Source organism: Gracilinanus agilis, chromosome 1, assembly GCF_016433145.1.
Source record: "Gracilinanus agilis isolate LMUSP501 chromosome 1, AgileGrace, whole genome shotgun sequence".
NCBI classification, from domain to species: Eukaryota; Metazoa; Chordata; class Mammalia; order Didelphimorphia; family Didelphidae; genus Gracilinanus; species Gracilinanus agilis.
This window is the reverse complement of record NC_058130.1, coordinates 246,343,406-246,357,961: the sequence shown is the minus strand read 5'-3', so window position 1 is coordinate 246,357,961 and position 14,556 is coordinate 246,343,406. Positions and strand designations below refer to the sequence as shown.

Genomic DNA, 14,556 nt, shown 5'->3' with positions numbered 1-14,556 from the left:
AGAGTAGGCCCAACATAAATAACACAAAACAATCATATTCCCCCTCTGAACAATAAATATTAACAATATTATTAGAATAAATAATAACACATAACAAATAAATAAAAATAAATAAAAGTAAAATATAAAATTTTCATCAAATAAGCTCTGATGATGCTTTTCTGTATTCAAACTCCTTTTGTTTGATATATATAATAATATAATATAATATAATGGTAGCTTATATTGTTTTAAAATAATTCAGCAAATATAGATGTTTTCTAGTAGATGCTAAAAAAAAAACCCTTCCTAGTGACTGAATGTTTATTTTTAAGGAAGCAGTTATTTGAGGAACTGAGAGTTTGTCTTCTTCCTTAGTCCCTGAATTTTCTTGAAAGTTTGCTTAAGAATAGAAAGCATCTCCTGATTTCCACTCGGGTGACCTCCCAGGCACAATGGCTGTATCCTTTTCCTTGCAGGTACTGGCTTATTCCTTGGAAGTAGATCTTCAGGGGCATCAGGAGGTTCTCGCTTTCCAAGGAGGGCTCATCTTGTTCCACATCCTGTGTAAGACAACTTTCCAGCTGTTCTATCTGCTGATCCAGTCCAATGAGCAGTTGCATGAGCTGGGTCTGATCCCAAGCAACAGGAGCAGCCTTCTGGCTGAAGAGGGTGAACATCTGCTGGAGCACCTCATGGAGAATGGTTATAGCATCTCCCCTCTGGAGCTGGTTGCCCTCCAGGACTTCCTTTGGGAAGTTGAAGCTGGCCTTGTCCTTCAAACATGGTACCAGGGAAAATGCTCTCATTTGGTTCAGAAGTGAGAAGTCTTCCTGGAGGCCCTGTGTCAGGTCACAGCCTGGGGAGCAGAAAGTGCTGGAGCAGAGCAGCACCAGGGCAACTGGCAACAAGCTCCAGGAGGTCATCGTGATACTGAGGATAGATTGGGACTGGCTGAGCCGAGAGACCAGTGAGCCTTTGTCTCAGCTTCTCAGATTATCTGGCCACTAGGCAACTCTCTTTTAAATAATGCTGAGAGTAATTTTCATTTCTTAGCATGAGATTTCCCTTCACTTTCTGTTTTCTCTTCCTTACTTTCCTTATTCTTAGAAGATGTCATTAAAATCCCTTTTTTTGTAATATTTTTAGAAATTCAGCCAAATTTAGCCTTAAAGAGAGTTTACATGAGCAGATGTGGTCAGTTATCTTGATTTACTTTTTGCTTTTTTTTTTTCTTATCTCCTTGTAGTTCACATATAGTCAGGTGTTAAGAGTTATAAGAGAAAGTAATTCTTAGATCTTTCTTCTCCTTACTACTTCCATTATCAGTATTTGAATTTAGGCCTTCATCTTTTGCTTTCAATGACACTGTTCTTTTATTTTACTCCCTGGCCACTTATTTAGTAGTTCTGCTGCTACTCAGAACAGAAATTATTTCCTGGAGGACTTAACCCTTTCGTTTCCAGGATTCTTATTTGGGACCTAGCAATACCGATTGATTGTTGCCTTGCATTATCCACTCCATCTAGGTCTAAATCCAGTAATATTTAACTTCATTGCCTTGTCACCTTCTTATGAGCCATGTATATAAACTTCTTCTCCTCCATCTTTCCAAATCTATATCCATAATCAAATCACTTCTGTCCTTGTTCTTGGAAAGTGTGTGGCAATCTATTTTCCTGTCTTCACTTTTCTATCTCTATAATTTTCTGAATCAAAATACTCCCTTACTGCCTACTACTTTGCCAGATGTATTTTTTCACCTATTAGAATATAAAATACTAAATTAGAGTCAGAGGACCCATAGGAGAGTATACTAGAATCTTTCCCCAGACCAATTAATTTTTCAAAAGAGGAGTTATGTACCTGATGAAGAGAAGGAATAAACAAACAGAGGACATGAATCAGTTGCTACAATTTCAGAATAGAAATGAAAAAAATTTAATTTAATGAAAAAAATGGGGAAAATAAGGAAGGAAGGTAGGAAGGAAGGAACTAAGGAAGGAAGGAATTAAACACAAATTTAAAAAGTTGGAAAGAGAAATATGGAAGTCATCTTGTAACTATTAGGAGGGAATGAGATGGAAAGAAGAGAATAAATAAATAAAATCAATAGTTTAATAAAACAAAAGCCCCAAACTAGTCAAAGAGGTGATAATTAGCAGGGGAATTAGGTGGAATTTGGAAGCAAAACTGCAGGATTAGGGTTGCAGCAAAGTAGTTTAAACAAAACTAAACATAGAGAAAAAATAATTCACTAAAAAAAGAAAATTGTTTTTAAAAATCTTAAAAAAACATTGTTTTTGAAGATAATACTAAAGACAAAAATGGAATAAAACAAACTTAAATTTTATAACTTTAAACTTGAATCGAGAGAACCAGGCCTAGATATGGGAGGTCCTAGGTTCAAATCTGGCCTCAGACACTTCCCAGCTATGTGACCCTGGGCAAGTCACTTGACCTCCATTGCCTACTCTTACCACTCTTCTGCCTTGGAGCCAATACACAGTATTGACTCCAAGATGGAAGGTAAGGGTTTAAAAAACCAACAACTTGAATTGACTAAACAGTACAATAAATTGAGTGGCAAAGTTGATAAGGAAACAACAGTTTTCAGTTTGTTTTTACCAAATGAACATCTTAAAGAACCAAATCTCAATAAAAAAAAGAAACATATTTAAATGAAATCCCAAAGAAAACACTGGTCTTAATTGATCGAAAGGAGAATTCTATCAACATATATCAAAAGAATATCTAATCTGGCCTCAGATACTTCCTAGCTGTGTGACCTTGGACACAACACTTAACCCTCATTGCCTACCCTTACCACTCTTCTTCCTTGGAGTCAATATACAGTATTGATTCTATGATGGAAGATAAGAATTTTAAAAACATTTAAGGCTATTTCTAATGTGCTAATTCTCAAAAAGTCAAAAAAAAAAACTCAGTAAAGATCTTTTTTTTTGGCCAATATATTTCTAATGCTTATATTAGGGAATGAAAAACTGAAGAATGAAAACTAAAGATCTTATCAAATAGTTTAAATACTTGATCATCATATATTATTGCTGTTGCTATGTACAATGTTCTCCTAATTCTGTTCACCTTACTTTCCATTCATGCAAGTCTTTCCAGGTTTTTGAGATTGTGTTGTTTGTCATTTCTTATGGCACAATAGTTTTCCATTACCCTCATATACCACAACTTGTACAGCAGTTCCCCAATTGATGGACATCCCTTCAGTTTCTAGTTCTTTGCTACCACAAAAAGAGCTTTTAAAAATATTTGTCGGAGTAGGTCCTTTTCTCATCTTTGATTTCTTTGGGATACAGACCTAATAGTGGTATTTCTGGGTCAAAGGGTATGTACAGTTTACTAACTATTATTATTATTATTAACTAATTTCTAATAACTAATTAACTAATTTCTAAATTCTCTCCTGCCTGTTACTTGAATGAGAAGCAAGTTAGCTGTCCCCTGAAGTTAGATGGATAAGAATACATCTTCAGGGCAAGAACAAACTTTTATGAAATGAGATTGGGCTCTATTGCTATTGCTCCTCCCTTTAGAGACACATTAGGGCACGGACTTTCAATCCCATACATTTCCCTTAGAGACTTGATCACATACGGGACACTCAGAGAGCTATTGGCATCCTAAAGTGTCTATATAATCCTGCCACTGACCTGGCAGAATCCTGGTTTTTAGAAGAGGCTTTAGATGGACTCATCACAGGTCTGACCTGAGGACCAAAGTTTTGCTCTTACCTTCTTCCTATAATAGTCATGGTGTTTTGTTCCTGAATTTAGTTCAGAATCCAGCTGGTCTGTAATGGGTTAAAGTTTAGAAATCCAGCTTTCCTGCCTTGAGCTCTTTTTCTAACCTTGAGGACTTCCGTGTGAAAGAAACGGTGTTATTGGGCCTGGATTTGTTATCATTCAGGCATGTCTGCTTTGCGGTCCAAAAGTCTGGGCCATTATCTTGCACCTGAACTTCAACAATGAGCTTTTCTTAAATCCTGTGAGAAAAAGGGAGTTCATGGCCAGCCCCTCAATACCCCCCCTCACCATATTTCTAACCAATCATGTTGGTCCCTGCCCTTCAAATCTGTAAATCAATCATTTTATATTTAATCCCATGATGTCATTCATGCTGCTTTCTAAACTCCCCTCTCTTCCTCTTAATAGAATTTAACTTAAAAGTCTCTTAATAGAATTTAGCTTAAAAGTCTTAATAGAATTTAGTTTAAAAGCTTTTTTAAAAAAAAGCTGTAATGGCTTTTGGACACTTGCAGTGTCATGATGCATATCTCCTGATCCTATCTAATTAAGGTCCTAATTTATAGACTTGGACTCCTCTGATTTATTTATTCTGAGTCAGAGATATGCCTTAATTAGACCCTGACCTGTGTCAGGAGTCCTCAGTTCCCTGGTTTCTTTCTTTTGAGTTGGGGGTCCTGGCTCCTCTTTTCTGGGTCAGAGACTACAAATACAAATAGCCTACATTTGAATGACCTTAAATGGTGATTGTGCATGGATGTGCTAATTTTCCATTCTTTTCAAACTCCACAGTCCCCCTGGGTTATCATTCTAGCTCCTATGTAGAGCTCTTTTGTTTACCTCAGCTCCAGGCCTTACATTGTGACCCTGTATTTTCTTTTCAGTTGCTGAGCTCACTGATCTGGGTTTCCCTTAAATGAATTTCCTTCCCTTAGTCAGAGAGAGAGAGGGGAAATCACTTTCTCTCTTTCTATTTTCAATTCAGTTTCCTTTTGGTTTCTTATATCATTTTTACCTTCGAGGAATTTTTGATAAGGAGAAAATAAAATTCTCCTGTTTTAAAAATTCCAAACCAACTTTGCTTACATTTATATCTATCCCTTTTCTTCATTTGAGAAACCTCAAGAAGGAACAGAAATTGCCCCCAGGAAAGAAAGTCAGCTTTTTACTATTAAGGGGAAAATGAAAAACAGCTGCTGATTTTAAAAAATCTAATCACCTAAGAACAAATCAAAGGTTTGTTTTCCATCACTGACTTTGAAAACTGTGTACCAGATTTCCCTGAGATTGCAGAGGAAGGCTCCAGAATAAATGAGAGGACTAAGGAGAAGATAAGTGGATATATTTAATGATGGCAATGCAGCAAAAATACTCAAATAAAATAAACATGTCAAAGTCAGATATAAGAATTTTCAAGACAGAAGAGACTTTGGAAATTGTTCAATCCAATTTTACACATCAGAAAAGTAAAGCAAAAAGAGGTCAGGTCAGATCATTTTTGGTAAAGCTGAGACTACAGTTCAGTTCTCCCAGCACTGACTCTATTGATTATATTACACCATCATCTCTTAGTTCAAGATGAGGAAAGTGAAACCTTTTAGGTTAAAAGAAAAGGCATTTTTCTCCTTTCTTTACTTTCTGTGTTCCATTCAACTCAGTCTTTAGCTGAAAAGTCCATAAAAGAGTGGATATTGAGCAAGTTTTAGTCAGTAAATCATAAAGAATGAAAAGCTCATCTTTATTTGATAATAATATCCCACCATGAATCTGACAGCTCCTTACCACTCACATGTGCATATAACTCTGAGCTTAACTGTACAATGATCGACTGTGAATGACTTAACTATTATCAGCAAGGCTTTGTCCAGGACATCTCCAAAGAATTCAAAATGACAAAAAAGGCTGTCCAGCATAGAAAGAGCAGGTGGAATGTGAATGCAGATTGAAGCATACGAGGTAGAGGGTAAATGATGAGCCACAAAAAGTTAGGGGAATGTCTATCCCACGCATGTGAAGACTTCATCCAGTAGGATAGACAGATGAGAAAAATTTGCTCCAGTGGCATGAAAGTGGCTCAAGCAGGAGTTATGGAGTGCTTAGACTTTGGTTAGATATGGAAGATGCCAAGGTCGTCTTATATGCTCACCTAACAAGGTCGTCTTTTTATATATACAATTTCATTTTATTTTTAAACCCTTACATTTTGTCGTATTATAAATTCTAAGACAGAATTGAAACAAGGGCTAGGCAATCAGGATTAAGTGACTTGCTTAGAGTCATATAACTAGTAAGTGCCTGAGGCCAGATTTGAATCCAGGACAGTCAGCCTGACTTCTGTCTTACCACTGGACTTTGATGACTCTGGAAATGAGAATGAGGCTGATAACTTCATGAAACTCCACCTTGCTTAAATCCAATTTATATGCAAGTCGAGGCATCACTCTGTCATGTCATTGGTCCTCTTCGAAAATGAAGGGCGAACAACAATCCCGAACAGAAAACGTATAATTGAAAGTCAAATGAAAGCTAGAAATGTCCGTTCTTACTCCAAAGATGTAAAAGGGAGGGTTTCATGAATTACTTGAAAAATGAGATGGTTTTCCCTCCTAAAATGCACTATAAATACCCTCTGCTATTTTTTGTTTTTTGATTTACCAGGCATGTAAATGCCTTAGTTACTTTCCCATACACAAGTCACCCAAATCTTCACACCCAGTTTGATCCTTGGTTATGTATATATTCTCCTCTGTAGGAACACTCAATGTTCTAGTGGACAAATAACAATAATTGACATTTATATGATATTTTACGTGTCATTTCATTTGATTCTTATCACAACAATCCCGAGAGATTAACTACTCTTACTATTTTTGTATTCTAGATGAGCAAACTAAGATTGAAGAGGTTAAAAGAATTGTCCAGGCTAGTACATGTCTGAGGCAAGATTCTAATCCAGGCCTCCCTGACTCCAAGTCCAACATGTTACTCTGTTAACCTAGATGCATTCTAGATTTCTTAATATTTTATGCATTCCAGAGGAGGAGGCAGGTTTTCCATCAGTGACCCTTCATTCTTCCTACATTTAAGTCCACCTATTTTTCTGTTCATGTACTGCATTTCCCTGGTAAGATGTTGATGTCTGCTCAATCCTCATCATATCAATCTACTTAAACATATGGGCATTAAACTTTATTTATTTGGACATTTTTGCATTCAGTCGTGTCATATAGCACCAGTAATACTAATGTTATAAGAAATGTGCCTTTGTTTTAGGGAAGAAAAACCTTGAGATCATTAAAATAACTGGCCCAATTCCCAAAGACAGTGCAGCCCAATTTCATCCTTTTTTTTTCAGTTTTTACTGGAGCTTATTATCTATCTTTAGCATTTCTCCAAATTATACAGCTTGTCCCTAAAGAACTGAGCTTAGACCTTGTGTAATGATGGATCACTATTATGAGTTGTCCATCAACTTTACATCATTATATATAATGCCATACAAAAGGCATTTTTCTTATTTTTTTTTCCTGTGTGGTTATATAAGCTGAACTCTTTAATAAAAATCAATCTGGTTTAGGAGGCTTTGTAACACTCCATCATGCACACCAACCTAGTTTGTAATATTAACACAGAAGAAATATTAAAAAGTGTTGATACCAGTAAGGTCAGATGACATGCTAGAAGAGGATGAAAAGAGTTTGGATACGTTGTGCAGTGTTGGTGCACTGGAAAGAATATTGCTTTAGGAATTAAGAGACCTTTGTTGAGTCATAGCTAGCCACTTGATCATGGGAAAAAATTTTCATCTCTCTCAGCTTCATAGTTTTCAGTGAGAAAATAAGGAACCTGAACTAGAAGACATTGAAGGTTTCTTCTAAGCTCTGAAATTCTTTGATTCTAAGTTGGATAATTTGCTGCCTCCTTTTCTCATTATTGTGGTGGAACTCAGATTGGCATAGATGGTAACTCATCCAGGACTTCTTATATAGATAATTTTCATCAATGCTCTTCAACAAAATCTTTATCATTGATAACTCATATGTTGAAGGCACTCCTCTTGTTCTTTTATTATTTTTATATACACTGTAGTACTCAGACTAATTCATTTAAAAATTATCTTTGGATATCATTAAAATATTTATCCACTTCCTTTCTGGCCTTAGATGTTCTTAATGAGGCCTGTAGCCTATTTATGCTTAACATGTCTCATGCAGTTTGATCTTTCTGATCAAAAAAACACCTTGAGATCACTGAAAATGCTGTGCAATTTCCTCAAAATGATATACCTAGATCTTTTCCTTCTATTCTGTGGTCTCAGCTCATTGTTCATTTGCAATACATCCAAGATAAATTTTCAGTGGCACTAACTCAGTGGGCTGTCCTTCCAATCGTGTGTCACGGTCTGGTAACTGATACCTCAGAAGTATCTTCTGCTACTACTTCTGATTAGATAACTTTCTGGGGCTGGCCTTGGGTTCTTGCCAAGGAAGGTTCTTTCCATGCCTAAGACACTTCTCCAACTATTCCAGATGCTGGTCTAGTCCAGTGAACAGTTTTATGAACTAAGTCTGATTCCAAGCAGCAGGAGCAGCATTCTGGCTGAACAGGATGAAGATCTGCTCAAGCATCTCATGAACAATGGCTGTGGCATCTTCCCTCTGGAGATGGTTGCCCTCCAGGGCTTCCCTTGTGAAGCTGAAGTTGGTCCTTTCCTTCAAACATGGTACCAGGGAAAATGTGCTCATCTGGTTCAGAAGTAAGAAATCTTCATGGAGGCTCTGAGTCAGGTCACAACCCAGGGAGCAGAGGATGTTGGAGCAGAGCAGAACTAGGGCAATAGGCAACAAGCTTCAGGAAATCATGATGATACTGAGGATAGTTTGGGAATGGCTGGAATGAGAAATCAGTGAGCCTTTGTCTCAGCTTCTTGGGTTATCTTCCCTCTAAGTGACTTGCCCTTAAATAATGCTGAGTGGGATCATCATTGCTTTTCATAAGGTTTAGCTTCACTTAATGCTTTCTTTTGCTAAATTTTCTTGTTAATATCTTCAAAATATCTTCAAAAATTATATCTTCAAAATTAAAATAGAAAATATCTTCAAAATTCCCCCTGCATTATACTTGTGGAATCACAACCATATTTATATATAAAGTACCTTTATAAAAATGCAGCATGCATTATGTCATAGAGAAATTGCATATAAATATTAAAAAAAGACATTCAGCATACTTCTTACAGACTCTTATTTAATACAAATAGTAATCAATAAAGAAAAAACAAACAAAAATATATATCTAAATGGAGATTTGATAAATTACTTTTCAACAAGTAGTCAAAATACAAGTTATAGAAACAATTAACAACCATGTAAAAGAGGATGATAGTGAGGCAACATAAAAAAATCACTGTTACCCCTACAAAGCTGTCAGAAGTAAAATAATTCCTATAAATAAAAAAATAAGAGATTAATAACTGAATGTATAATAAAAAAGAAAAACAAAAATAACCTCAAATTAACATTAGAGAAAAGGTAGAAAAATTAGAATCGAAAGCTTATAAAAATCATAAAAAGAGCTAAAAGTTAATCTGTTAAAAAGAATAGCAGAATGTATATACTTTTAACCAAGTCAATTACAAAAATAAGTACAACAAAATCAACCAAAAAAAGAAAAATCTTGAATAAAAAATAAAAATAATTATCAGGTCTTACTATGCCAAGTTAGATTATACAATGCACATATGAAAAACTCTACAATCCTAACCCCAGTATTAATTAATTTGAATACAGCAAACAATTTGATGAGGCAGCCAGGTAACTCAGTGGACAGAGCACTAAGCCTGGAGTCAAGAAGACTAAATTCCAACATATCCGTTAAATAAATAAAGAATAGCTTAAATAACTGGAGGAATACTCAGTACTTGTGACTAAGTTGTACTAACTTAACAAAAATGACAATCAGCTAATTTACAGATTTAGTGATGTATCAATAAAACTACCAATGGGATATTTTGTAGAGCTAGACTAGAAAATAATTATATTTGTCTGGAGGACCAAAAGATCTAGTGTGCCAAATATATCTAGTATACCAGATAATGAAAATGTATGAAGGAAAGAGAATTAGCACTTGTGCATCTCATGGCATGACATAAAGCAGTAATCATAAAACCCTTTTTGAACTAATTAACAAATAGAAATATAAAACAATTCATCAGAGATAATATAACTCAATCCAATATTAGATAAATCTCATAAATCATCCAGTAAAGTATTCTCTATCTTTTTTTATCCTGGGACTCCATTCTAAGAGCATAGGGCCACAACCAGTAGGCAGTGGGTCACACTGTCACTCAGGGTCACCCAGCTGGGAAGTGTCTGAGCCCAGATTTGAACCTAGGACCTTTCATCTCTAGGCCTGGCTCTCAATCCACTGAGCTAGCCTAGCTGCCCCTACTTAAGGTTGCAGTTTCTTTAGCAGATGTAGTTTTTACAGGGTGGGGTTGCTAGCCCCACGCCCAACCCTCCTCCTTTTTCATCCGGGCTAGGGACCGTCCTTGGCCCAGGAGTGGTAAGGGTGGGCAATAGGGGTCAAGTGACTTGCCCAGGGTCACACAGCTGGAAGTGTCCGAGACCGGACTTGAACCTAGGACCTCCAGTCTCTAGGCCTGGCTCTCAATCCACTGAGCCACCCAGCTGCCCCCTATGAATAGACAAGAATTACTGGAAAATCTGGAAAGGAATCACGTAGAAATAAGATTTAGACTAAGAATTATGACAGATACCACCATCAATTAAAGGGGACTCTAGATCAGAATATAAAAGACTTTGATACAGTAAAATTTGAAGAGAATTAGATCAAATGCTTTTAACATCTTTGGCTAGTGGGTGAATTCTTAGCCAAACAAGGGATAGGGTTAATAATCAAAAATAAAATTAGATAATATTAGTTGCATGAAATTGAAATTTTTTTCATGAACAAAGTTCAACTAGGAAAAGAAGGAAAATGTTTGACTAGGGAAAATCTTTGTCTCAATATTTCTTAGTTGCCAAATGACTTTTTTCTCAATCCTTGTTCTCCTAGACCTCTCTTATACAATGCCATTACTTCTCCCTGATATTCTTCACTCTATGTTTTCAGGATGCCATTCTCTCTTGTTTCTTATCCAACCTATCTGATTCTTCTTTCCTTGTTTCTTTAACCAGATCCTCTTCTAGATCACACCCTCTAACGGTAAATAGGCATCCTTCTTTTCTCCCTCTATACTACTTTAGTGATCTCATCAGTTCCCTTGGATTTAAATGCAATCTCTGAAGTTGTGATTTTCAAATCTACCTAGCCCGCCCCAAAGTTTTTGCTGACTTCCAATTTGACTTATCCAGATGTCTTTCAGAAGTCTCAACCTGCATGTCTAATAGGCACTTCAAATTCACTGTGTCTGAAACAAAACTGATTATCTTTCCCCCTTAACTCTCCTCCTCTTCCTCACCTTGCCTATTTCTGAAGAGGGTAATACCATTCTCCCAGTCCCTCAGGCTCATAGCATAGTAGTCATCCACAACTCCTGAGTATCTCCCACCCCTTATAGCCAATCTATTGCTAAGGTCCATTTATTTCACCTTTGCATCATCTCCCAAACATGATCCCTTCTCTCCTTTGTCATATAGGTCCTCATTACCTTATGCTTGAACCACTGGAATAGGCTTCTGGGGGTTGGGGGGTGGGAGGAGTGTGTGTCTACTTCAACTCTCTCCCCACTTCAAGCCATTCTCCATTCAACCACTAAATTAATTCCCCTAAAATGGCTCAATTTCATTTTATTATAAGTTGTTCTTGGCTCCCTGGAGATGTATTCTCACCAGTTCAACTTCAGGAGAAATTTGGGTCTCATTCAGGAAATAGGCATAAATCAAAGAATCATAGAACACTGGAGTAAAAAGAGACCTTAGAAATCATTCCCAATGAATTTTTGTGTTTTCCTAACTTTTGACCTATTTTCTTTTTAGCCTAAATTTGACAAATCTGTATAATTAGTTACCTATTATTTGTGTGGTACTCTCCAGGATTCTCTCTCTCTCTTAAACTGTAAATAAACATTAAGAGCAAAAACTATTGTTTTGTATTCACAGTGTTTAACATGCTGCCTGGCATGTAGTAAGTGATTAGTAAAAGCTTGTTGACTATTAACTTGAGAATATGAAAATGAAAATCACCACTATATAGACTTCAGGGGATTATTGTCTACTAGATGAAGAGTACCTATATACAAACACATGTAAAGCAAACCAAAAATGATTCAGTGTTTGGGAGAGATCTGAAAGGTTTAAAGATCATATATCATTTCTTGGCTATGGGATCAGAAAAAGCCAACAAGGAGGTTGCCTTTGAACTAGAATTGGAAGGATGAGGGAGATGCCAAGAGACACAAATAGATAGCGGAGGCTGGTGGGAGTATATATCAGACATGCACAAATGCATGGAGGGTGGAGAAAACAGCATGAGATCAGAGAATAGAAAGTAGTTGATTTGAACTGGAATCTAGAATGCATGAAAGGGGGAAAAAAGCATATTTACTACCTCTAAAACTTTGAGAAAATAATTTAATCTTTGTAGGTCTTAATTTTTTCCCTTGTAAAATCCATATATAAATTACTTACTAGAAAACAGTAATCTGGTTAGAAAGAATTTTTGAAAACAAAATTGGCAAGATTTGGAAATGGTTTGGATTCAGTGCCTGAGGGCCTGGGGAAGAATTATGATTTGATGTTATGAACTTTGGTAACAGAAAGAATATTTTCAAAAGCTGTAAGGAAGTTTCTTTAGGAGAGAAAGGACTAGGATCATAGTTTAAGGTCTTGAATATTCATTAGAAATCATCTAATTCAAACCACAAATTTTATAAAGAAAAGTAGACTGAGGGAAATTAAGTGACAGAGAGTAAGCAGTCGGAGCCAGGATCTGACTTCCATTTAGGAGGGAAGACAGAGTTCTCTTTGGGAATTACTGATTAGGGGATGTTTGTGCAACATTCAAGAAGATCCTTCCAGTAATAGTTGATAATGATCCCCTAAAGTTTAGTAGAGAGACCAAAAGTGGAAAATTATGCTTCAGAATCATCATCATAGAAATACCTTAAGCCATAAGATTTAATGATATTTTTATTAATTTTATTTTTAAATATTTATTACTAATAAAATAAATTTTAATTTATTAATTTTATTAAAATTAAACATTATTTTAGAAATTAAATTTTCACTATTCTTTAATTAATGTTTAATTAATTCAAATTTAAACTAATCAAATTAAAATTTAAATTAATTAATTCTATCATTAAGATTAATTTTATTTTCATTAAAATTTAGACATTTAAATTTTTAAAAAAAATTAACAAAATTAACAATTAATGAAATTTTAGAATGACAAAAGAGGGGATTCAGGAAAAAGACTCATACACTGAGGGGTAGAAATGAATGATAATCCAGCAGAAAAAAAGAAATCAAATAGGAGGAGCAAAAGAATGAAGTAAAGAACCGAATAAAAGGATGAATAAGTAAATAAATAAATGGAAAAAGCATTTATAAAGCAATTATTTATGGCAAATACTGAGCTTAGTACTAGGGATAAAAAAGAGGAGAGTCTCCGCCTTAATAGAGCTTACATTCATTTTAATCACCTAGATTTTCCAATGTTTCCCTCTACCAATCCCCTCCCAGAGATTCAGCCTTTTTAATATAGAAGGGGTGGGGGGAGTCAGCAAAATTAACCAGTGTGTTGAAAAAGTCTGACATTTTGTGCAATTGAAAAAAAAATAGAGAAAGTTTTTTTCACTCTTTTTGGCCAAGTGAAGAATATTCTGTTGAGTGAATTAAAATATTTTTAGTTGATGTGGAAATAATTCTTTCTGAATGAATACTTAGTTTTAAGGAAGCACTCAATTATTTTAGGAGTTGGTGAGTTTGCTCATGAATAAAAAGCAACTCCTGATCATAAAGAGCAACTCCTGATCTCTATTCATGTGACTTCCCATGCACAGTGGCTGTACTCTTTGCTCTGCAAGTAAGTACTGGCTTAATCCTTCGAAGTAGCTCTTCAGGGCCAGCCTGAGGGTCTCACTTCCCAAGGAAGGCTCTCACCACTCCATATCCTGCCCATGACACTTTTCCAGTTGTTCCAGCTGTCGCTCTAGTCCAACGAGCAGTTGCATGACCTGAATCTGATTCCAAGCAGCAGAAATAGCATTCTGGTTGAAGAAGGCAAAGATCTGCTGGAGGATCTCATGAACAATGACTTCAGTATCTTCCCTCTGGAGTTGGCTATCCTCTATGGCTTCCTCTGGGAAATGCTTCACATTTGGCACCAAGGAAATTGTGCTCACTTGGTTCAGAAATGAGGTCTATCAGGAGACTCTGAATTAGGTCACAGCCAAGTGAGCAGTGGGTGCTGGAGCAAAGCAGCACCCAGGCAACTGGCAACAAGCTCTAGGAGGTCATGGTGATGCTAAGGATAGTTTGAGGCTGACTGAGCTAAGAAATCAGTGAGCCTTTGGCTCAGCTTCTTAGATTCTGGCCTCTAGGCAACTCTTTCAAACAGTTTTGAGACTACTTTTCATTTCTTGGCATGAGATTTCCTTCTACTTTCTGCTTTCTTTTGTTTACTTTCCATGTTGTTTTTAGAAGATACCATTAAAATTCCTTTGAATTATTTGTGAAACTACAACCAAACTTTCTCTTAAGAAGAGTTTGTGGAGTAAACTATTTGTGATCACCCGCCATGTTTTACCTTTTTTTTTTTTAAATTCTCT

At 36.0% G+C, this 14,556-nt stretch overlaps 1 protein-coding gene and 1 pseudogene across 1 annotated transcript; both read right to left on the bottom strand.

The window, feature by feature from the left end:
• Nucleotides 1-353: 353 nt before the first annotated feature.
• On the bottom strand, nucleotides 354-905 carry LOC123231252 (interferon alpha-16-like). Its single transcript, XM_044657507.1, has one exon. It carries the CDS (start codon nucleotides 903-905, stop codon nucleotides 354-356), a length of 552 nt encoding a protein of 183 aa, XP_044513442.1.
• Nucleotides 906-13,739: 12,834 nt separating this feature from the next.
• On the bottom strand, nucleotides 13,740-14,245 carry LOC123250394 (annotated as a pseudogene).
• Nucleotides 14,246-14,556: the final 311 nt, after the last annotated feature.

Bases quoted from the DNA above. Each gene is read 5' to 3' on its own strand.
- LOC123231252 (XM_044657507.1), bottom strand. From the start codon at position 905: ATGACCTCCTGGAGCTTGTTGCCAGTTGCCCTGGTGCTGCTCTGCTCC.